The sequence below is a fragment of the Eulemur rufifrons genome, chromosome 1, assembly GCF_041146395.1.
Source record: "Eulemur rufifrons isolate Redbay chromosome 1, OSU_ERuf_1, whole genome shotgun sequence".
Taxonomy (NCBI): Eukaryota; Metazoa; Chordata; class Mammalia; order Primates; family Lemuridae; genus Eulemur; species Eulemur rufifrons.
Genome location: NC_090983.1, coordinates 60159511 through 60183638, shown reverse-complemented (window position 1 = coordinate 60183638; position 24128 = coordinate 60159511). Strand labels below are relative to the sequence as shown.

Genomic DNA, 24128 nt, shown 5'->3' with positions numbered 1-24128 from the left:
TCTCCAAAAGTTGTAAAAGAAAGGGGTAGCTCTCAATGATCACGCAAGATACTATGTTCATCTTTAAATTGTTCTCCATGGCTAGAGGCATGGAATACACTGATTGTCTAGGCCTGGGACATTGTCCCACTGCTGCGTCGTGGAATTGGCTTGAGTATCTCCCAAATCACCTCTCCTGAGAGTTGAGGAGCATTTCTCAAGAAAAAAAAATAGAATACTGTCAACAGAAAAAGAAATGGATATTGGACATGCAAAAACAAGTATTCATTAGCATAGAGTGAAGTTACAAAAGTACACTAGTAACATAGAAAGTGATTTAGTCTTCTCAATGCTGCTATGGCTAAGAAACAAGGTAAACCGCATGATGTTAGTGACAAGGTCACCATTTAGAAAATTATAAATGATGGTGATCAGATTCTTAATGAAAACCAGGTTTTTGTAAATACAGTGCTCTTCAGATTTCTCGATACAAAAGAGTCAAATAGAGAAATAAATCATACAGTTATTGCAGCTTGATTTGTTTAATTTATGCAAGAAGCCTATTATAAAATATGCAAGGGGAAGGGGAGAAGCTGCTCTTTGTACTATAATTAAACAGACCCCACTAGCAAGATTAATTTTATTTTCCTCTGTGGTAAGTCTTCATCGGAGCATGGGCACTAGTGTGAACTCTTACTGGCTATACTTTTGGCTTCAAAGGGTAAAATTATAGGTGTTTGTTTAATTGTTTTCCATTGGATTGTTAAGTGAAATTAGCTTCTAGAGGGTCTAGCAAAAATTTCAGTTCTGGGTGCCAGTAATAGGACAAAACAATATACAGTGTTAAGGCATGGATAGAGTAGAAGAAAATAAGAGAGCAGAAAATGAAAAATGAAAGAAGGGGGAAAAAAAGAAAAGCAAAACAAAAGAGGTAAACCAAAATGCCACCAGTGGTTGCCACAGGAGCCGTTGGTGCCACCTGTCCAAGGACTTATCCTTAACCAAGTCAACAGCTATGAAACCGTGAGTCAAGTCATATCTCCCAGGATGCCATCTATTAAATCTGTTCATCTGTTTTTTTCTTTCTTTTCTTGTTATTCACAGTCTTTATTAAGCATCCGTGGCTCCCTTTTCTCTCCAAGACGCAACAGTAGGGCGAGCCTTTTCAGTTTCAGAGGTCGAACAAAGGATATTGGCTCCGAGAATGACTTTGCTGACGATGAGCACAGCACCTTCGAGGACAATGACAGCCGAAGAGACTCTCTGTTTGTGCCGCACAGGCATGGAGAACGGCGCCACAGCAATGTCAGCCAGGCCAGCCGCGCCTCCAGGGTGCTTCCTATTCTGCCCATGAATGGGAAGATGCACAGCGCCGTGGATTGCAATGGTGTGGTCTCCCTGGTTGGAGGCCCTTCTGCGCTCACCTCTCCTGCTGGGCAGCTCCTGCCAGAGGTGAGGCCAATGAAAACTGCAGCTGATGGAAAGAGAGGTGTGGCTGGTGCAAGGAGGAGTGTTGTTTATCAGTTTCCACATCTAAAAATTTTGCTGAGTTCATAGTTCAAAGGCCAGAAATTTGTTCAGTCAAGATGTTAACTTATCTTTTTTTTTTTAAATTTCAAAGTATTATGAGGGTACAAGTATTTTTGGTTATATGGATCATTTTTATAATGCTTGAGTCATGGTTACAAGGGTGCCTGTCACCCAGATAATGTTCATTGCACCCGTTAGATAAGTTGCCCATCTCCTTCTCCTCCCTCCCCTCTGCTTGATTTCTGTTGAGTTTTATTTCTCTCTATGCACACGTGTGCTTATCCGTTAGTTCCAATTTAATAGTGAATACATATGGTGTTTATTTTTCCATTTTTCGGATACTTCACTTAGGATAATGGTCTCCAGTTCCATCCAAATTGTTGGAAAAGGTATTAAGTCACCTTTCTTCATGGCTGAGTAGTATTCCATGGTATACATATAACACATTTTGTTAATCCACTCATAAATTGATTGGCACTTGGGTGTATTCCACATCTTTGCAATTGTGAATTGTGCTGCAGTAAACATTCGAGTGCAGGAGTCTTTCTGATAAAATGAATCCTTTTCCTTTGGATAAATACCCAGTAGTGGGACTGCTGGATCAAATGGTTGGTCTACTTTTAGTTCTTTGAGGAATCTCCATACCGTTTTCCATAGAGGTTGTACTAATTTTCAGCCCCACCAACAGTGTAGAAATATTCCTTATTCTCTGCATCCATGCAATCAGTATTTTTGGCCTTTTTAACAAAAGCCATTTTAACGGGGTAAAATGATATCTGATTGTGGTGTTAATTTGCATCTCCCTGATGATTAGTGACATTGAGCATTTTTTCACGTTTATTGGCCATTTGTCTATCTTCTTTTGAAAAGTTTCTGTTCAAATCTTTTGCCAACTTTTTGATCAGGTTCTTTGATTTTTTCTTGCTGATTTGCTTGAGTTCTTTGTAGATTCTAGTTATTAGCCTTTTATCGGATATGTAGCATGTGAATATTTTCTCCCGTTCTGTCAGTTGTCTGTTTGCTCTGCTGATTATTTCCTTGGCTGCGCAGAAGTTTTTTAATTTAATCAAGTCCCATTTATTTATTTATTTTTGTCATTACTGTAATTGCCATTGTGGTCTTAGTCATAAATTATTTGGCGAGGCTGGTATCTGGAAGAGTTTTTCCAACATTTTCTTCCAGTATTCTTAGATTTTCATGCCTTACATTTAGGTCTTTTACCCATCTTGAATTAATTTTTGTGAGTGGTGAGAGATAGGGATCCTGTTTAATTCTTCTGCATGTGTTTATCCAATTCACCTAGCACCTATTATTGAATAGGGCTTCTTTTCCCCAGTGTATATTGTTGTCTTCTTTGTCAAAGATCAGTTGGTTGTATGTGGATGGTTTTATATATGGGTTTTCTGTTCTGTTCCTTTGATCGATGTGTCTATTTTTGTGTCATACCATGTGTCATACCATGCTGTTTTGGTTACTATAGCCTTGTAGTATAGTTTGAAATCTGGTAATGTGAAGCCTCCAGGTTTGTTTCTTTTGCTTAAGATTGCTTTGGCTATTCTGGTTCTTTTCTGATTCCAAACTAGGGATAGAATTATTTTTTTCTATATCTGTGAAATATGATGTTAGAATTTAGATGAGAATTGCATTGAATCTGCAAATCACTTTGGACAGTATGAACATTTTAACAATGTTGATTCTACTGATCCATGAGTATGATGTTTCCATTTGCTTATATCATCTGCGATTTCTTTCCTCAGTGTTTTTTACTTCTCTTTGTAGAGATCTTTCACCTCCTTGGTTAAGTATATTCCTAGGTATTTTATTTTCTTTGTAGCTATTGTGAATTGTACTGAGTCTTTGATTTGACTCTCACCTCGACTATTATTGTATAGTTATGCTATTGATTTGTGTACAATGATGTACCCTGAGACTTTGCTGAATTTATTTATCAATTCTATTAACTTATCTTGTCAAATTGTTCTATTCAGACTTTTCTACAAGTTAATTAAAAACCTAGGTTGGCTCTCAGAATATAATTAGAAGTATTCCTTCATCGTTATTACTACAGCATGAAACTTGCCAAAAAGCAAAATAACAATTTCTCAAGCATAATGCTTAATTAACATAATTAAATTAAATGCAAGAAAATTAATGTTCACAAATTAAAAATATTCATCTTAGGGATTTTGTTATCATTTATTTAAAAGAAGAATTAAATATTCCTGCTTGCAGAAGATACTATTACTAAATATATCTAAATCCTATAGTGACCATTGTCTCCTTTTTCAGGTGTGAGTGTTGTGTAACATTTTTAGTATCCACGCAAATGACCCTGACCATTGTAAATTTGTGTAGTAAATAATCCACTCTAAAAGTATCTGGTACAGATTCATATGTTGTAATGGTTAGAGCAGATTTTACTTTTTATATTACTGTCATGAATTTTTTTTGTAAACAAAGTAGCCCCAAATCAAGCATATTGAAAAGGGTTTCAACTATATACTAAATACTTACACGAATATATTATTGACATTTATCTCATAAAACGTTAGATTATTTTAACATTGGTATTAAATAAAATTTCATTTGCTAGTATAAAAATATTCCAGAAATGTCATTTGATTATATTTTATAGTTTTCTGAATTATATTAACATCTCCTTTGTATGATTTTCTTTCTACATAACTCTATTTTTTATAGTTGGCCAACTATAAAGCCACCTTAAAATGATATGGAATTCATTTTCAGTCACCTGATAGAGGAGCTTTTTACCTTGGATTATAAAACTAGCCATTGCTCTTCACTTTTTTGTATTGCCTCTCCCCACCCCTTTCTCCCAGACACAAGTCCAAGTATCCTGGGGTCAGAGTAGAATTGTTTAGCGAAGGAACCACGAAGAATGAAAAGGGAATGTCAACTTTTCTTAAAAAATGATCATAGGTAACTGTGCGCCAGACATTATCCAGAACACTTCACATGTTAATTCATGTAACCCTCGCAATCCTTTATGATAGTTTCTAATATTATCCCCATTTTACAGAGGAGGAAACTGAGGTTTGTGCATGGTGGAGCTAAGATATGAACCTGGGTATGATGGCTACTGAACCTACATTCTATCCATATTGAAATATTGCCTCTCATTGAATTATTTTTAACTTTCTCAAACGGAAAAGAAGAGATGGTTAAGGGAACAAACCCTTATTTAACCCGTGTTTCTCAAAATATACTTCACTTTCAGATGGCTTACGTCAGAATCTCCTGGGATGTCTCTTGAAACTTGGGGATTCCTGGGCCTACCCTGACCTACTCAGAGTGAACCCCTGAGGGAAACTTCTTTCTTAGCAAGCATCCCACGTGATTCTTATGCACTGTAAAGCATGTCCCTCACTGATGTTGATATATTAACATGTTACTTAGGCAAACAAAAACAAATTCACAATTACTTTGCATAAATACAGAGAGAATATCAGTCTGTCGGGAACTATTTGGCATTTATCAGTAGTTATCTTAAATCTCCTGTCCCATTAGAGAGGACAGGGTAAATCTCTGAAGGCAAAGTTGAGACCAGTTTGAAGCAGAGCCTAGTGTGATCCCTATATTTCCTGCTTCCTCAGTCTCTGTGCTTCACTCTTACGACAGGTGCTCTGCTGCAGGACATTGCACTGTTGCAAGGATGAGCTGAAGGTGAGACAGAAAGTTAGGCTGTTGGTGACTGCAGAAGGGCAGTGAGAACAGAAAATACACAGCTGTGGGCAAATGACACCTCCAAAGCACACAATTTCCTGTACTTCACACATAAATTCAGTTGAGGCCATTTAACTTCAGAAAAGACTTCCCCTGGTAATATCATTAGCAGTCTGGGAATCTATCATTAAAAATTAGACAGATCTAGGGTTGTACATAATGGTTCTGTATAGAGCAGAGGGGACTAGATGACCTTTACATGACTCTATTTTTTTTTTCTTAAAACTTTGGCTCCTTCAGACAAGGTAAAATATTTTAAATTCTGAGAGGCACACTTTTGACTTAAAGAGTTTATTTTCAGAGATAGGCTATTTTTTTTTTTTTTTCTTTTGAGACAGAGTCTCACTCTGTTGCCCGGGCTAGAGTGCCGTGGCGTCAGTCTAGCTCACAGCAACCTCAGACTCCTGGGCTCAAGCGATCCTACTGCCTCAGCCTCCCAAGTAGCTTGGGACTACAGGCATGCACCACCATGCCCGGCTAATTTTTCCTATATATTTTTAGTTGTCCAGCTAATCTCTTTCTATTTTTTTAATAGAGACGAGGTCTCGCTCTTGCTCAGGTTGGTGTCAAACTCCTGAGCTCAAACGATCCTCCTGCCTCAGCCTCCCATAGTGCTAGGATTACAGGCATGGGCCACCATGCCGGCCTAGGCTATTTCTTTTCTCATTAATTTTACTCCTCTTTTACCTTAAAATTAATTTTAGAGTGACCTATATGGATGTTTATACCATTAGTGACCATCATATCAATTGAGTGGAAACTTTGGTTTGGAATATGTATGCATTAATAGTATTCAGGTTAAATGAGAAAATAATGTTAATGGTCCCCATCACAATGAAGTCAATATAGAGGCACAGCACTCATATTGCCCTGTAGGACAATAGGAAAAATCCTTAGAGAACTAAAAATGACTTCTTATTTATCATTAGATCTGCATTTGGAATGTTTTAGTTTTACCCTTTTTTTCCTGTGATAATTAACTTCATTGTTTGATCTCCTGAAGTACAAATAAATTTCTGCCTATGTTGAACTCCTTGTGAGTTTATTTTAAAATAGGAGAGTATCAAATCATTGTATCATTGCTAATAATCAAAGTCACCCAAATTAGTGATATCTCCTTAGAGTTTCAATGTCAATTGTGGATCATTTTGTGGATAAAGTTGTTTTGTAAGTATAAGACAAAGTTATATATTAGTTCTAAATTTCAGTTTTATTATTAGGGATGATGGGAAATGTTATCTGTCTCTAATGAACAAAAGCATTTTACAACTGAAATTCACATTTTAGGGGAACTATTACTGATGCCTATTAAGGAAATTTTAATGTTTTTTATATTTTAAACCACATAAATATATGTCTTTAAAGATCTAATGACTACACTTGAGAGTAAATCAAGAAACAGTATATTTCATTCTGAAGTCCTAGGTAGGATTGGTTGAAATGCTAAAAGATTATCTATCCAGTAGTAGACATGGTCCCTCCACCCCAAAGCTCCAGGATGGAGGAATAGGAAAGCCCATTTTGGCAAACCCAGGCATCCCCAAAACTGAGAATCTGATGGACTTTCAAAACTCCCCACAAATGATAAGTCCAACAATAACTTCTTACTTCTTTCTTTCTTTCTTTTTCTTTTTTAAGAGACAGGGTCTTGCTCTATTGCCCAGGCTGGAGTACAGTGGCCTTATCATAGCTCACTGCAACCTCAAACTCCTGGGCTCGAGTGACTCTCCCACCTCAGCCTCTCTGCCTGGTCGCTGAGACTACAGCCACACACCACCATGCCTGACTAATTTTTTAAAATTATTTTTTGTAAAGACAGGGTCTCATTATGTTTCCCAGCCTGGTCTTGAGTTCCTGGCCTCAAGCAATCATCCTGCCTTGGCCTCCCAAAGTGCCGGGATTACGGGCATGAACTCCACCACTCCCAGCCTAGTTCTAGCAATATCCTAATGAGCCATTTACATTTGAGAAAGCACGGTAAATATCTAGTTAAGTGACACCTGTTATAGGAATGCTTTGGGTTTTGCTGCCCTCAAGAATACTGGTTATTTCATCTGAAATTTTATTTTTAGGGCACCACTACTGAAACAGAAATAAGAAAGAGACGGTCCAGTTCTTATCATGTTTCCATGGATTTGTTGGAAGATCCTACATCAAGGCAAAGAGCAATGAGTATGGCCAGTATTTTGACCAACACTATGGAAGGTATGTCAAAAGTCTTGCACCACAGCTACTTGGTGGTGCTTTAGTAATGATGAAAAAAAAAAAAAAAAACTATGATAAATTCCAAGAAAATACTTCCCGACTTGATACTATATCATCATTATGTATTTTCCTAAGTAAAAGTAAAATCCATGTACAGTACATGGATTCTGCTATCTCTCATAGATTTTTACATTTAGCCTTCAGGAAGCTGCTGCAAATTTAAGGTGTATTTGGGATACTTTCATAGATTAAATTCTACACTGTTGAAACTTGATGTGTGCTTACATTTAAAAGAATGTAATGATAAATGCTTATCATGATGACAATGATAATAAGTTTAGATTGTATTAACTGCTTGAGACACAGGTTATAAGACCCCAGAATTTAACCAGAAATATAAATGAAAAATGTGAGTTAGGGTATGATTTGATATTAACCTCACTGAAGCAAAATGTTTAAAATTTTGTAGTCCTAACTTTTGCCTTTCTCTGACCAGATTATAACAATATATCAGATTTCTCTTTAGTTGCAGTGCATATCTGAGTAGTTAACATAATGTTTAGAAGTCTGGATCTCATACTGCCAAAATAAAGACTTTGGGGGCAGCTTAATCTGTGATCAATTTTTAGCTCTGCCACATGTTAAATGTGTTAATTTGTGACTTTGAATTTTTTTTTCTTTACCAGTAAAATGTGGATAATGATGTTTAGGCATAATGTTTTTGCAAGGATTAAATAAAGCATCATAGAAGAAGCACTATGTACTTGATAAGCAGGAGACAGTCAATAAATATTATCATTTTTAGTTGTCTTATTGTTGTTATTTTTGTTCGTTCAATAAGGGATTCGAACATGAACTAGCAACTTCAACTACTTGGAAAAAACTTTCATGTAACATGTATTCTATTTATTCTATTCCTTCCCTTGAGCTCATATTCTGTCCCCTCCCTATGTCTTTACAACCCACTTCCACCCAGATGTGTGAGAGAGTGTGTGTGTGTGTGTAGATGTATCAAAGGAGAAAGAGAAAAGGAGGAGAAATGAAAGTAAGAGAGAGGCTGTTCATATCTTTCTTGTAATTATAGTTTCTCTTGAGATTGGGTAGATACCAGGAATAATTCTTTTCCAGTCTGAATGCAAAGATCCCATCATATTAACACCAACACCAAAAGCCTAAAAGTCACATCCAAAAAAAAACTCACAGTGTAGATGACCATATATATCATAGACAAGTCAGTATTACAAGACCCAATCTTCATAATGTCCTAATGCAGTATCAGAAATCTTTTCACTGATCTCAATGGAATATTAAACTCTAGCACGTTCTTCCCCAACCTCGCCTGCGTTAGCTTGCACTCCCTTTCCCCCCCAGCTGCCAGTAGCTTGCTCCTCCCTGTCCCTCCAGGTAAATCTTTTGAAGATTCTCTGGTCTTCTGCTCCTTGCCATAGCAAAACCACTGAGAGGAAGCTGCCAGTGGTTCTGCTACCGATGTCAGCAGCATGTCTGCTCCCTAAAGCAGGAAGTAGAGAAGGAGACAGGGTAAGTCTAAATCAACAGTCATACTTTGCACTTCTGATAGCATTAAGTTTCAGCTAACATAAGAAATTACTTTAAAAAAAAATCAAACTGCCACAAGATTGGACTTGTCCACTAATTAAGACCTGGAGTTCAAAATGAATGCACCCACATCTCCCTCAGTGGAAATACATCTGTTTCATGGAGTTGCTTAGGATGAAAAGGATGTATGTCCGAGATATAAATACAATTTAGAAAGCAGCAGATGGAGAATGTTTTGGTTTTAATATCTACAAAGCTTTGGACTTTGTATTTTTGTGAGGGACAATAGCTAAGTTTTCATTCTATTTTTCAGCAGTTATGTAATGAAAAGGTGACTTTTCTTTATTTAATTATATCTAGACACTTTAAAGGTGACATTGGTCGAGGGTGGTTGTTAGCAATATTAGCACATACATGCATACTCCAGCTGACTTTAGCATAGTCTTTTTTGTTCCTCACAGTGGTGGAAAAGTTTCTTGCTTGACATAATCTGTTTATCTGGGGATCTTTTCTTCAAAGTCTGACTGTTATTTAGTTCTCCTTCCTTTTTTTATGCATCAGGTTTGTTGATCCTGTTGACAATTTTTGTTTTCTTTCTTTTTAATTACAGCCAAGTCTCCATTGTCCAGGGTACTCAATAGCGTCATGCTTAATGAAGCAATAGTGAATGAGCAAAAATGAATTGTTTGCTTTTCAATTTTTTTTAAATGCAAAACCATGTAGAAATGTTTCTAGGCCACCTTTGCGAAGGGTGGTGGGAGGGTGAGTTAGAAGGACGTGAGTAATCAAGGTGAGCCAGCAAATGAGGCACACTTAGCTGTAAATGATTCTCAGTGTGGAAAATCCACACAGGAATAATGGAGAGATGGCTGTGGTTCTTTCCTGCGTGCTTTGCTTTATTTTAGAGTGTAAGATTCTCTTTTTTGGAATGAATAATTGAATGATTTTATTTTAGAACTTAAACACATTTGCTCCGGTTTTTCCTAGTGTCAAGACAAGCAACACCTGCTGCATTTCCTCTTTTGAACTTTTCTCTGATTTATTTTTTTGTACACAATTCCTGTTTGCTTCTCTTTATCTACTAAATGACAACTAGCATTAAAAGAAAAAAAAAAGTATTCTGACTGTACAGGCAAAGTGAAATATTGTAGTTTCTCTTTTGTTATTTACTGTAAATATTAATAATAATATCTCCTTTTTATCTTCAGTTTAAAAATGAGGCTATTTGGGAGTTTAAAAGTATCTCCAAAATAATTAGTGCATAATAATTATATTTTTCTCTCTGATTTACAACTCAAATATTCTTTATTGTTTACAAAGAGGACATAAATGGTGCACTTGAAAAATTTCCATGTCCAAAGAGACAATTGAAGAATCTACCTTTAATGAAATTTAGTTTGAGAAAATAAACAGATTAATTTACTTTAGGGAAGTGTTAAATTTTGTATTATTAATTAGTAGCAAATGTTGATCAGTAGAACAAAAAATTATTATCTATGGTCATGATTGTCCATTTCATATGCTAATTCCTCCCTTGCAAGGTTTAGTTCATAGCAAACTGCCAGATATGGAGGGATGTTCCAGTTGCTACAGTGGTATTAGAGTGACTGACTAGAGTCAACTACGCCATGGATAAAAAAAGAAGAACTCTTCCTTCTATTTCAGTGCCGAGAAGTGGTGGTTCTATGTTTAGCAGAATAGGTAATAAGGTGTGCTGCAATGATATTGGTACAAAACAACAAATTCAGCATCTTTTCCCCATTCATGAGTTAATTCAGAGATCGTCTTGCCAAAGGAAAATGGTAGATAATTTTCCGTTTTCTAATTACCCCAACTTCTTTGCCAGTATTTACCAAATTTCAGTATTTGGGATATTACCTTAAAGATTTGTGCATTTCTGTCTTCTCTCTACTATTACTTAGTTGATGTTCTTCTTGAAATCACTGTACTTTTTTCTTAAATAAATGTATTTTAATATGAAATTTCACGTCTTAGGTTTGATATGATAGTTATAGATTTTAGAACATTAAAATCAATGCATACCATTAAATTTTATGAATTCTATGTATTTTCCTCATAAAATCCTGCTGTATTTTACCAGTAGTACATGTGCCCCACTTTGTGAAATGTTGATTTATGCTAACAATGAGAACCCTGGTTTCTTAGGTTGGGGTATTTCCTCTTCTTTGTGTCTTCTAGTTAAATTGACATGGAACTTTGTTGAGTTTAATATACAAACCTATAATCTAATGGAACTTAATTTGAGACTTTTTAACTGAGACTGGTGATACCAACAAATTATCCCATTAGAAGAGCCCCCCCAGAACATATCCAATCCAAGAAAGTGAGATTCAACATGACTAATTAAGGATTTTAGAACATCTCAGAAGTTTTTGATAAAATATATGTCTTTTGCTGTACCTGGAACACAGATGAGCTTTAAGTGTACTTGATGCAAGTCTTACCCATCAGTTTCTGGTGACCTTGAAGATAATTACCAGACAGTTTAATATTGCAGATAGAATCTTGGAAACTATGTTCAACTAAAATACATTTGGTAAACCTACTGGCCTCTCTGCACCTATCCTTTCTATGATAGCAAGCCCACTGGAAGTTTTTGCTGCTCCATCATCGAATTAACCCATAATGCCTTTTAACAACTTTGGATTTTTAAGAAAATTAATTTTAATTTAGATGAAAGAGTGTTTAATAGAAAGTAAGCAGTTTTCATGAGAATTCTAACTTTTTTCTTCCAGAACTTGAAGAATCCAGACAGAAATGCCCACCCTGCTGGTATAAATTTGCTAACATGTGTTTGATTTGGGACTGTTGTAAACCATGGTTAAAGGTGAAACACCTTGTCAACCTGGTTGTGATGGACCCGTTTGTGGACCTGGCCATCACCATCTGCATTGTCTTAAATACCCTCTTCATGGCCATGGAGCACTATCCCATGACAGAGCAGTTCAGCAATGTGCTGTCTGTCGGGAACCTGGTAAGGCTCATTGAGGGCTTCTCTTCCCATTCAGAGTTCATGATTGCCTTAGTGAATTTCACATATCACTTTCAAATTAAATACAATTAATTGGCCATGTACACCTAGACAGCAAAAGTTTAGCATCCTTTTTTTAATAACAAAAATATATTGCTACCATTAAACATAGTACAGAAGATTCAAGGATTTTATGTAAAATTTGATTTAGAATTGAATCTAAATTGCTTATTCATTAGAAAGATGATTATAAATTATGAAGAATCTTGGTCTATGATAACAAAATCCTAATGCATTTCTCAGGTATGTAGAATAGATTTTTTTTTTTTTTCTGAGACAGAGTCTCACTCTGTTGCCTGGGCTAGAGTGCTCATTATTCTACAGACAGTGAAACTATCCATCAAAAGCTAGTGTGAAATGAAAAATTTTAAGATAAGCAAAAACCTAAAGTAGTTTTTGTCACCAGAGCTATGCTATGAGAAATGCTAAAGGAAGTTCTTTAGGCTGAGTGGAAAAAAATATGAGATGGAAATTTGGGTCTGGGAATGATGGTCACTAGAAATGAATAAATGTGGGTAAATATAAAACACTGTCTTTTTTTCTTAGTTTCTTTAAAAGACCCCTGATTGTTTAAAGTAAGAGTTTGCAACATACATAAGTGTAAAATATATGAAAACGTTAGAACATTTTATATAAAGTGGCACAGTATCGAATTCTATGTAGAAATTATAAGACTATGTTTCTTGTGAACATAGAAGCAAAAAATCATTAGCAAATATTATTAATAAAATCCAGCAATAGACATAAAGGTACTAAATACATCTTGAGGAAGCAGGGTTTATCTCAGAAAAGCAAGATTCATGTAGCCTTTGAAAAGTGATCAATTAATTTACCATACTGCCTGTTTAAAAGGAATAAAGGAGACAAAAGCATATAATATCATCTCTATAGTTGCAGAAAAAGCATTTGACAAAACTCAACAGTGATTTATGATAAAAACTCTAAACTAGGAATAGAAAGTAACTTTCTCTTATTGATTAAGGACATCTAAGAAAAATCTACAGCTAATATTTTACTTATCAGTGAAATATTAAAATATTGAATGATTTACTCCTAAAGCAATTGAATGTTTGCCCTAAAAATAGAAAAAGATGTTCATTTTTTGCTGTTTTTTTCTATTCAGTCTTGCACTGGAAGTTTTATCAAGTGTAACAGAGATAAAAGATAAAAATAAAATGCATAAATATTGAGATGTGATAAAAATGTTTATTTTATTAACATGATCATATTTGTAGAAAATTCTAGTAAATCTGCAAAACAATTATTAGAACTAAACAATTAATTTATATATTTCATTTATCATAATATCAAATCTTTAGAATTCAAAATTTAATTTTCAGTTTTTGGGGATAAATTAAGTTGCTGAACGATTATTTGTGTTTCAAAAGTACTCTCTCATGTAATAAACTCCATTTCTCGTTTAGGTTTTCACTGGGATCTTCACAGCAGAAATGTTTCTCAAGATCATTGCCATGGATCCATATTATTATTTTCAAGAAGGCTGGAATATTTTTGATGGTTTTATTGTGAGCCTCAGTTTAATGGAACTTGGTTTGGCAAATGTGGAAGGATTGTCAGTTCTCCGATCATTCCGGCTGGTAAATTAACTAGGAGTGTCCATAATATTTATTTTTATAATTAATTAGTCATCATTCTTATCTAGTAATAATTATAAGATTTCTCATAATTATAATATTATTGGAGTACATTTCTAAAACAAACTGAATTGCCCTACCACCAGATGGTAGTTCCTTCTTTATCATAGCTTTAGTGGATAGATTAAATGCATTGAAATGAACAGTCAACATTTCTCTCGTTAGTAATTGAATGACAGGGATAATGGAGACGGTAAAACAGGGAATCACAGATAACTCAAATCACAATTAAACAACAAACAACACAGTCAACTCTCAGTTATCTGGGGTTTGTAAAACCATGTATATGGCTACCTTGGGACCTAGGATGAACTCCCCTTTCTATTGGGGACTCAGGAATCATAGAACTGCTCACTGCCCACCCTGCCCCCATAGAAGTCAAGACTTGGAACAGGGGACAAGATAAGCAGACAGAGCTTCCCAAGGCTCTTTCAGCCAGATCAGAAAGTCACCAGATCCACTCTTTGAGAGAGCTGCTTGCATTATATTTTGTTAATTTTAAAGAAAATGTCTTTCATTTGATCTTTGTATTTCATAAACTTTTGGATTTTAAAATTAAGAGACAAAATATCACTTGACACGTTTCCACCAAAAGTTTGGTATGTTTTATTGTGCTGTTACTTTGAGTTGACTCTAACGTTTTATGATTTATTTTCAAATAGCAGAGGTCATACATATTAATAGTTACCGAAGACAGACAGGTTCCTATATGTGATACATCTTAATGGTGATTAGTCTGAAGACTATTTAGGATTTCCTTTGCCACTTTCAAAAGTCAGATTTTAGTTGAGATCCTTAGAATTATAGTTTCCTTCCCTGGTCTTCAAGGATAATTATGGATCTAATTTGAAGCTAGAAGGGTGAAAAAAAAGAAACACAAAATTTAGAAATGATAAGTAATATGGACAGCTATTTCAAAAAATGTTCAGTAAACCTTTGTGATATGAAATGCAATTTAGGGAACTAGGAAGCATAATATCATCAGCATCTTGCTTAGTATGTCAGGCTCTTTTGCATAAATTATTCTATGGGACTAAATTAAATATTTTGGTACGTATATTTGTTCCTTTGGGCCACTTCAGTGCCATTAAATAATGCATGATTCTCAGCCTGACATTTACTGAAACATCAGAAATAAAATGCTGCTGCTATTTACCTGTAAATGACACTTTGGAGGCCTCTCTGAGCTGATACAACCAGTGTGTCAAACACAGTGACAGAGCCATTTACATACTATAATGAATTGTTTTATCAAGTCACTGAAGACACAAAGGTTGAAAAAGTATAGGATTTTGCTTAAGTCCGAGTATTTTTAATATGATAAATCTTTAAAGTATAGCGTAATATTATAGCAAGCTAAAGATATAGGTAGATTAAAACAATCTAAAGATTTAAAAGAAATTCATTGATTTTTTGTTTGTACGTTATATAATTTAAGTGTTATTATTTTCACTTGTGCATTCAGCATGATATTTCAAGTACACTGAAAAATATAACCACTTTGGGCTTTTATATAATGAGAGCCTCCACTTCTCTGAAACAGTGTCTGCTAATTAATCATTATTAATCTTAGATATCTTAGTTCCTTAAAGAAAAACAAAGCTCTATTATATATGCTTATGTAGGATTCTGGGAAATGTGGTGTATCTTATTATTAAAATGCCAATTAAAAATTGTATAATATAATTATTTTATTTACTGTGTGAACCATAATACCCCATGGTATTAAATAACTGCCACATTTGTGGGACAATAGTTTGACACATAAATAATTCATCACTCTACAATTGAGAGTTACATTGTAGAATTTCCCTGTAAATAAAATTACTGATTCTTCAGAAATGCAGGGCATTAACAGTCTTCTTGCTTTTGTTTCCAGCTCCGAGTATTCAAGTTGGCAAAATCTTGGCCAACTCTGAATATGCTAATAAAGATCATTGGCAATTCTGTGGGGGCTCTGGGAAACCTCACATTGGTGTTGGCCATCATCGTCTTTATTTTTGCCGTGGTTGGCATGCAGCTCTTTGGTAAGAGCTACAAAGAATGTGTCTGCAAGATCTCCAGTGACTGTGAACTTCCACGCTGGCACATGCATGACTTTTTCCACTCCTTCCTGATTGTGTTCCGCGTGCTGTGTGGAGAGTGGATAGAGACCATGTGGGACTGTATGGAAGTCGCTGGCCAAACCATGTGCCTTACTGTCTTCATGATGGTCATGGTGATTGGAAACCTAGTGGTATGTAGTAAAAACATTTTCCTGATTTTCAGTAAAAGATAATATAACCACAAAAAAATATGTTCAGTTGAAGAATGTTTTGTATGTTTTCTTTTTTATATCAAGGCCATTTCCTATTCTCTATTATTCATGACTGCAAGAGCCAGATATGATTTAGACTATTGTAATCCACATAAACCCTTAAAATACTTTTTGAACTGAAGTTGTTCTTTTTCATTATGCCTCTTGCTATTCCATGGAGAGTAACATTTCTGGCTTTTATTTTTCAGTTCTTGTACTAAAAGTACGGAAGTATTACCAAGAACAGCCATTCATTCTATTTATGAGAACTAACAGTAGTGTTACTTGAAAATGTTTCAAATTTGAGTTTCCTACAAATTGGAGTTTAAAAAATTAATAATAATCTCAGTCCATTAAAAGTACATGGGGTTTTGGTGCCTAGAAACTATAGTATGAACCAGTAACATTGACTCAAGAAACATTGTTTGTCATCTCTGTGTAAAATTAACCATGCCCAGCATCATTTTCCTGAGTCGTGGAGACATGGGAAAGATGATAGGAAGATAAATATGACAGTTATGTAACATGTACTCAAGTAGGATTAAACATAGAAAGTATCTAATGCATGTCAAAAAAATATGAAAACAAAGTGCCAAGTTCACAAAATGGGAAAATTGCTTTACAGTAGCAAAGTTGCTCAGGGAAGTATTTGTCAGAATTTAGACCTAAAATATCTTTGATTGAGATGTAAGATTTAGCTTGGTAGGAAGAAAGGTAGATCATCCCAAACTAGGGGATAGTATACCAGGTGGCTGGGGAGCAGAGGACAGTAGACTTTGTGAGAGGGATCAGCCTCTTATGCTTTAGCTATAAAGTCATTATACTGAGTTGCTTGATTAGTACCAAACCAGGAATAGAACAAGAACTAGCATCACCATTATTTTAAAGTATATACTCTATAGACTTGATTTCCTTTCACATGAATGTAACCTTAAATTCCCCAAAGGAAGAGAAAGGGGAAGGAAAAAAGGCAAAATAGTATCATTTTATTTCTACTCATTGCCAGATTTCAACCTCCTTAGTATTAGTTTAGATAATTCTGGTCTATTTTTGAAGTAACAAGAAACATGAACAGTGTACAATCCGGAAATATGAACAGTGGCTTAAAACATCAAACACTGATTATTTTGTAGTTTCTGTGGGTTGGGAATTTGGGAGCAACACGGTTCTGGTTCAGTCAGTCAGGAAGCTGCTGTCCAGGTAGTGGCAGAACTGCGGTTATCTTGACGGGCTAGAGGATCAGCTTCCAAGAAGGCTCAATCTCATGACTGTGGACAGGAGGTCCCAGTTCCTTGTTGGCTGTTGGTTGAACGTCTCAGTTTTTCTCTACTGGGCCTCTCCCTAGGGCTGTTGAGTATCCTCATGGCATGGAAGCTGGCTCCTTCCAGTGCACGAGATTCAAGAGAGAAGGCAAAGAGAAAGTCCGCTTTATGTTCTAATCTTGAAAGTCACACTCCATCACTTCTGCCATATCCTATTCATTAGAAACTAAACACTAAGAAGAGCTCACACTTAAAAAAAATAGGCTCTAGGCTCTACCTTTTGAAAGGAAGAGTATCAGATAATTTGTATTTATTTTATTTTATTTTATTTTGAGACAGGTTCTTGCTCTTTTGCTTGGGCTACAGTGCAGTGGTGTGATCATACCTCATTGCAATCTCAAACTCCTGGACTTAATCAATCCTTCTGCCTCAACCTTCCAGGTACCTGGGACTACAGGAGCACACCACCATGCCCAGATAATTTTTCTATTTTTTTTTTTGTAGAGATGGGGTCTTGCTTTTGCTCAGGCTGGTCTTGAACACCTGGCCTCCAGTGATCCTCCTGCCTTGGCCTCCCAAAGTGCTAGGATTACAGGCATGAGCCCTGCAGATATATTTTAAAACCACCACAATCCCCAGTACAACTTTAAAATGTTTGCTTTCAGAAGAGTATGAGATTGCATAGAAGAGAAAGAAAGGGTCATAGGGTTACATCAAACAGAAACAAAGAAAAGATCATAGGATTATGTTATAGATTTGATTTCATTTCTTATATATATTTGGCAAACATTGGAAGAAGAGAGAAAAAGGCAGAGAACATAATCCTTTATGACAACAATGAATGATCAGACTGCAACAGAGAATTCAGAGTGGGAATAGTAAAAAGTAAGTTTGGGACCAGATTATGTAGAGTCTAATTTATGAAAAATCTGTGCATAATAAAATGGATTTTCCTTTCAGCGATTCAAAGCTACAGATGGCTTTTTATCAGGAAAGTGACAATGAGTAAGTGGTATTTTGGTAAAATTTATGTATTAGGAAAATGCAGGATGGATTTAAAGGAGGAGGAAACTCAGCCTATCACATATCATCTATTAGTTTACTGAAATAAACACATCACTCTAATATGTAATTTTATAGAAAATTCATGTTGAAAGAGAATTTCAGGCAGTATCAAGTACCTATAGCTATGAATGACATTCGATATTAATTTATATTGCTATGCATGCATAAAAAGACATAGTTCATGAAATATTCATTTCCATCTACTGGCATAAACTTAACTTCTATACCTTTAAGAGAAAAAAATTAAAGGTTCTCCTTTCTTTTTGACTATCAGTAAAAAATTCTTCTTTTTGTGATAATCCGGGTATATCTGTGGAGTAGCTAAAGTAGTAATAACGTCCATGTTTACCACTATTAAGGAAATGTGCATATTGCATTTGCCTAAGATTGAATAAACTTCATGCACTGCCTCCTACAATGCTTACTTCCCCATTCCCCCTGGAAAAAGGGAAAAGTCTCCCAAAAGCAAGCTGGCATAACTTCCTCCCAACACACATGAACTACCATCTGGGGCTCCACCACAATTGATGTGAGTAACAGTCACAATAGATGTGAGTGCCAGGCCTAGTCCACAGACAAGATGGAGGTGGAGCCACAGACTGCTTTCCCCAAGCCAGGATTTTAATTTTTCTGACATGGTCAGAGACCCTTTTATAGGTTTAAGGCAGGTGCTGCAGAAAAAGACTGCAACTTTTTGAAGGCTGCTAGTTCTAGAAGTAGCAGACACAATCTCCTCTTTCTCTAAGTGAAGGTAAGGCAATAGAACACAGGAAGGATGTGAATGAAGGGTTTGGGTTCCTCTCACAAGTAGATAATCAGGATAGAGAAACTATTAATATATCCAATATATTTTAATCTTGGACCCAAAATGAAAATTATGGTAACATTTGCATTCCAAGAGACTAACTTGAGGGATATGTGAAAGAGTTGATTTCACTAATGAACTAGCACGTTTGTGAAACAGAATTCAGTATTTCAATCCCTGAGCGAGCTTGCTGAACTCTGTTTTCTTAAATTGCCTTTGATCACGCCAACACCTGCGCTGGCTGTTGGACAGCTACCCTTTGGTAACAAAGGAAGTCTAACCAAAGAGATTAGTTTGACTTACACAAATATTTCTAGGGAAATAAGGTAAATATAAAAATAGCATTGTGAAGCGTAGGTTGGATAATGGTAACAGTGATAATAATAGCAGCTAAACTTTCTCAAGGGTTCATTATGTGCCAGGAGCTGTGTTGAGAGTCGCATGGGTTCTTTCACTGAATCCTCATAACAATTTTGTAAGCTAGGCACCAGAAAAATATTATGTTTATTTTATAGATGAGGAAATGGGGGTTCAGACTGGTTATGCTACTTATCTAGAGTCATACAGGTAGTAAGTGACAGAAACTTGATCCTTACCCAGCACTCTAATTCTAAAAGTGATACTCCTCAGTTATGTCAAGTAATTTGTGGAACTAAGGGAAACAAGTGTCTAACAAGTATTTGTAAGAAAAATCTTAGCACAGCACCACCATGCAGATTGGCTGCTTTAAAAAAAAAAAAAGCTTCACTGAATTTATGTGAAAGAAAAGTCATATGTTCACAGAATATTTATTTTTCTTCCTGACAATGGAGTAGCATTCAATTAAGTTAGCAATTTATAAAAGATCATAGAAACAATCAGAAAATGAACAGTAAACTTTATGATACTGACTTAGGTGTGTGTGGTAGGAGTTCCAAGAAAGGAAATATCAGTAAGAGTAAGCATGGAATGCTGTTTTTGCCTCATTCATCCTGCAAACATAGCAATTGGGAGCAAAGACATCAGAATTGGACTTTCAAAACAAAAAACAACTTCTTTCCTTATTAACTGTGATCGTGGACAAGGAACTTAAGCTATATATTAATAAAAGCCTCAGTTTTCTCATCTATAAAATAGTAATAAAATAATTCCTGCCTTATGGGGTTGTTGTGAGAAATAAATCATATGAACCTTGCAAAATGCTTAGCACAAGGACTGCTACTTACTAAAAGCTCAAGAAAAAGCTCTTTTTAGTATTATATTACTATGATTATCTTCTGATATCTCTAGTGATCTAGGGCCTGTCTCTAAGGCATATTTCTCCCAATCTACCAGCAAAGTTGTGCTTATTTAAAAAATAATCCAATGCAATGTGATAGTGATGTGGGTGAGAAATTTACAAGGACAGAATGGCAAAGGCCATATAAATATAATAGCAAATGACATTTACAAATAGAGTACTTGCCAAATGCATTGAAGAGGCAATATAGATTGGATCTTACTGTAGAAGGATTCACTGATGTATATCAAGAAAAATTTCCTAATAAACAAAGACAGTACATTAATAAACCTTAGGAAAATAAATCTAGAAAATAATATGGCACCAAAATTCAGCTTTATTGCAAATAAAAATAATAATTTAGCATTCAATTTTATTTTCCAACATTAATCTATTTTTTCATCCAAAGAAATTCAAAGGCAAATCACAACAAGCCATAATTTTACTGGTAAATTCCAGAAGTAAAGGAGCAGGTCTTGGTATGATTATCAGGAGCCATGATACAGTGATTGGCAGTTGTGGCAGTGTACACTCTCAAAGTTACACGTAATCCTCATTGGATCTTAAACATTTTTACCCTTTTTTTTTTAACCGCTGTTGGTTAGACTAACTTACAATAGTTAGACAAAAGTGCTCTAAGCCTTATTTGCATTATAGAAAGATAAGAATATAGCAAGAATGCAGCTTCCTTTTCATTGGAGTTTTACTTAAAAATTTTTTTCCTAGGATTCCTCTTTTGTACTACAGGTTGAGCATCCCTAATCTGAAAATCCGAAATCCAAAATGCTCTAAAATCCAAAGCTTTTTGAGTTCTGACATGACACTACAAGTGGAAAATTCCACATCTGACTTGTTATGATGGATTGCAGTCAAAACAGAGTCGACACTTTGTTTCATGCACAGAATTATTAAAAATATTGTATAAAATTACCTTCAAGCTATGTGTGCAAGATGTATATGAAGCATAAATAAAAATCTATGTTTAGACTTAGATCCCAGCCCTAAGATGTTTCATTTTGTATATGCAAATATTCCAAAATCCTAAATCCAAAACATTTCTTATCCCAAGCATTTTGGAAAAGGGATAGCCAACCTGTATGTGCTTTTTGCATTTGTCTTCTTTACTGCTCTAGCTTTCCTTTGTTCTGCATGCTTAAATAATCAGGAATTCATGGACATTGTCAATCAAACTCTGAGAAAGAATTATATGACTCAGTCTTGTGCCCCGTGGAATGCCTGATTTCTTAGTAAATTACCTTTTTTCTAGTGCACACAATGAGTTTAGCATCACTAATCTTTTCACTCATTCATACCAGTGGGGACTATTTTTGAAGACCCAATATACAGACTAATTAGTGATCTATTCATGGCAATACAGCCCCACAATCTTTAATTCAATATTAGCACCATTATTATTGTATAATAACAATTTCTTCATAGCATTCCCAACCATGGTATAATTATAGTGACCATGATTTTCTGACTCAAAATTGGGACTTTTCATCTAGCAATGAATAAATTTTTCTCCAATTTTTCAAGTTATCTAGGAGCAAAGGCACAAAAATCAAATGATATTTCAATATATTGGAATCATCTTTGGTTTTAGGAAAAAAATTATAATAAATTATCAATTTCCCAGGAAATCCAGATTAGATGGTCAAAATAAAACTTAGCATCCCAAGTTAAAATTTAGCATCCAAATTAAAACTTTTTTCACTGTACATTTGTGTAGATTTCTCTTTTGGAACTAAGTTTAATATAAAAATTTCATGTAACAATGATTTCAATGTTTTTGGAATGACTAAAAAGGAAATACTGTTAATAGTATTTTTTGATATTGGCCAGATATTTATTTCATTCACTTTTTTCAGAATATTTTATCATGAACTAACAGAAATATCTATTAGCATAAAATGAGGTATCAAAAACAATTTTGAAAAATTTGTAATTAAGAACAATGGAAACTATAATAGAGTGTTTTGATCACCTGTTTTCCTACTGTGTTTTAGGTTCTGAACCTCTTCTTGGCCTTGCTTTTGAGTTCCTTCAGTTCTGACAATCTTGCTGCCACTGATGATGATAATGAGATGAATAATCTCCAGATTGCTGTGGGAAGGATGCAGAAAGGAATCGATTTTGTTAAAAGAAAAATACGTGAATTTATTCAGAAAGCCTTTGTTCGAAAACAGAAAGCTTTAGATGAAATTAAACCTCTTGAAGATCTAAATAACAAAAAGGACAGCTGTATTTCCAACCATACCACCATAGAAATTGGCAAAGACCTCAATTATCTCAAGGATGGAAATGGAACTACTAGTGGCATAGGCAGCAGTGTAGAAAAGTATGTCGTGGATGAAAGTGATTACATGTCATTTATAAACAACCCCAGCCTCACTGTGACGGTACCAATTGCTGTTGGAGAATCTGACTTTGAAAACTTAAATACTGAAGAATTCAGCAGTGAGTCAGATATGGAAGAAAGCAAAGAGGTAAATTTTTAAATAAGGAGATATTTTGGTATTATGTATTGCTGTTGCTTTAAAATCATCAGATTTTTAAAAATTACATGTTTCCTTCCTGTAAGAAAATCAAAAATACCTTTCAATATATTTTCTATGGCAAAATTGGTAATACTAAATTAATGATAGATTAAAATATAGCTAGAAAAATGATATGCTAACTCATTTTTCAAATACTGTTTTGAATTTTTGATATTAATATGCAGATTAACATGAATTTTTCTAAGTATTTTAAAATAATCTTAGATTTGTGAAAATGCCTCAGTTTGCCTGCTTTCTGCCTTATTATTTGCCCGTAATGGTGGATTTTGTATGTACTGGAAAAATACTTGATGGGAGAGTAGTTCAAATTCTCTTGTTATATTCTTGGTTCTTATGAAATACTTCATAAAATGAGATCTTATCACTTCTTGGCCTTTTGGCTAAGATCAAATGTATAAAACGTGATCTTATTTAGTTTGCACAAGCATATTTACTAATGGAAAATCTGATTGGGATCTTGGCTTGATATTTCCATATAGTTTCATGTTGCCTGAAGTAAGTAATTTTTGTTAATGAAGAGAAGTTATCGATGAGGAATCACACTAAAAATATGTTTAACCCTACCAAGCCCAGCGCTTGTCTTTAAACAAACAAAAAGCCTTAATATATTATAGGATGTAAAATTCTACATTTACCAACTCAGTAAGTCTTGGCAGTTTAATGTATTCTTTGATTTATAAGAAAAGTATGAGTATCAGAATATATTTGTGGTTTATTTTGCCATTAACCTATAGGTTAATAAGTGCAAAGTTGGGGGTAAAGAAAAGAAGGAATTTGAAACTTTCATATTTTATTGTTCAACTATACAACCATGAGGACAAGATTCCTAGTAGTTAAAGCTTGCATAAACAAATAAAAATAACAATCAAAAACAAAGATTTGTCCCTTTCTCATTTGAATTGTTTGGCAGGGAAGATAAAGGCCTCTATTACTGTTCTTATTTTAAGAAAAAAAATGATATGGGGGAGTTTGGGGCACTGACAGATAAAATTTAAGTAGCATAACATAATTATGGTAATCATGGATCAGTTAAAATTATGAGGAAAAATATAGTTCTAAAAAGACAACTAGATATTTCAGTAAGTATTCCTATATTTATTTGATAAAATTACTAAAGCATATGCTATTTTCCATTCTTTCTTGTTTATAAGGTAGATAA

General features: G+C 34.8%; 1 protein-coding gene across 8 annotated transcripts in view; it reads left to right on the top strand.

Moving 5' to 3' along the window:
- LOC138385555 (sodium channel protein type 2 subunit alpha) overlaps positions 1-24128 on the top strand; it is a 126331-nt gene that overhangs the window by 69507 nt on the left and 32696 nt on the right. For 4 of the 8 annotated variants that reach the window (XM_069471924.1, XM_069471926.1, XM_069471923.1 and 1 more), the window contains 6 exons: positions 1084-1431; positions 7326-7458; positions 11772-12010; positions 13492-13665; positions 15602-15958; positions 22418-22897. In XM_069471924.1, the coding sequence (XP_069328025.1) occupies positions 1084-1431; positions 7326-7458; positions 11772-12010; positions 13492-13665; positions 15602-15958; positions 22418-22897 (1731 nt within the window). Of the gene's footprint in view, positions 1-1083; positions 1471-7325; positions 7459-11771; positions 12011-13491; positions 13666-15601; positions 15959-22417; positions 22898-24128 lie in introns of all 8 variants that reach the window. The other 4 variants (XM_069471928.1, XM_069471929.1, XM_069471927.1 and 1 more) reach the window with 3 other exon arrangements.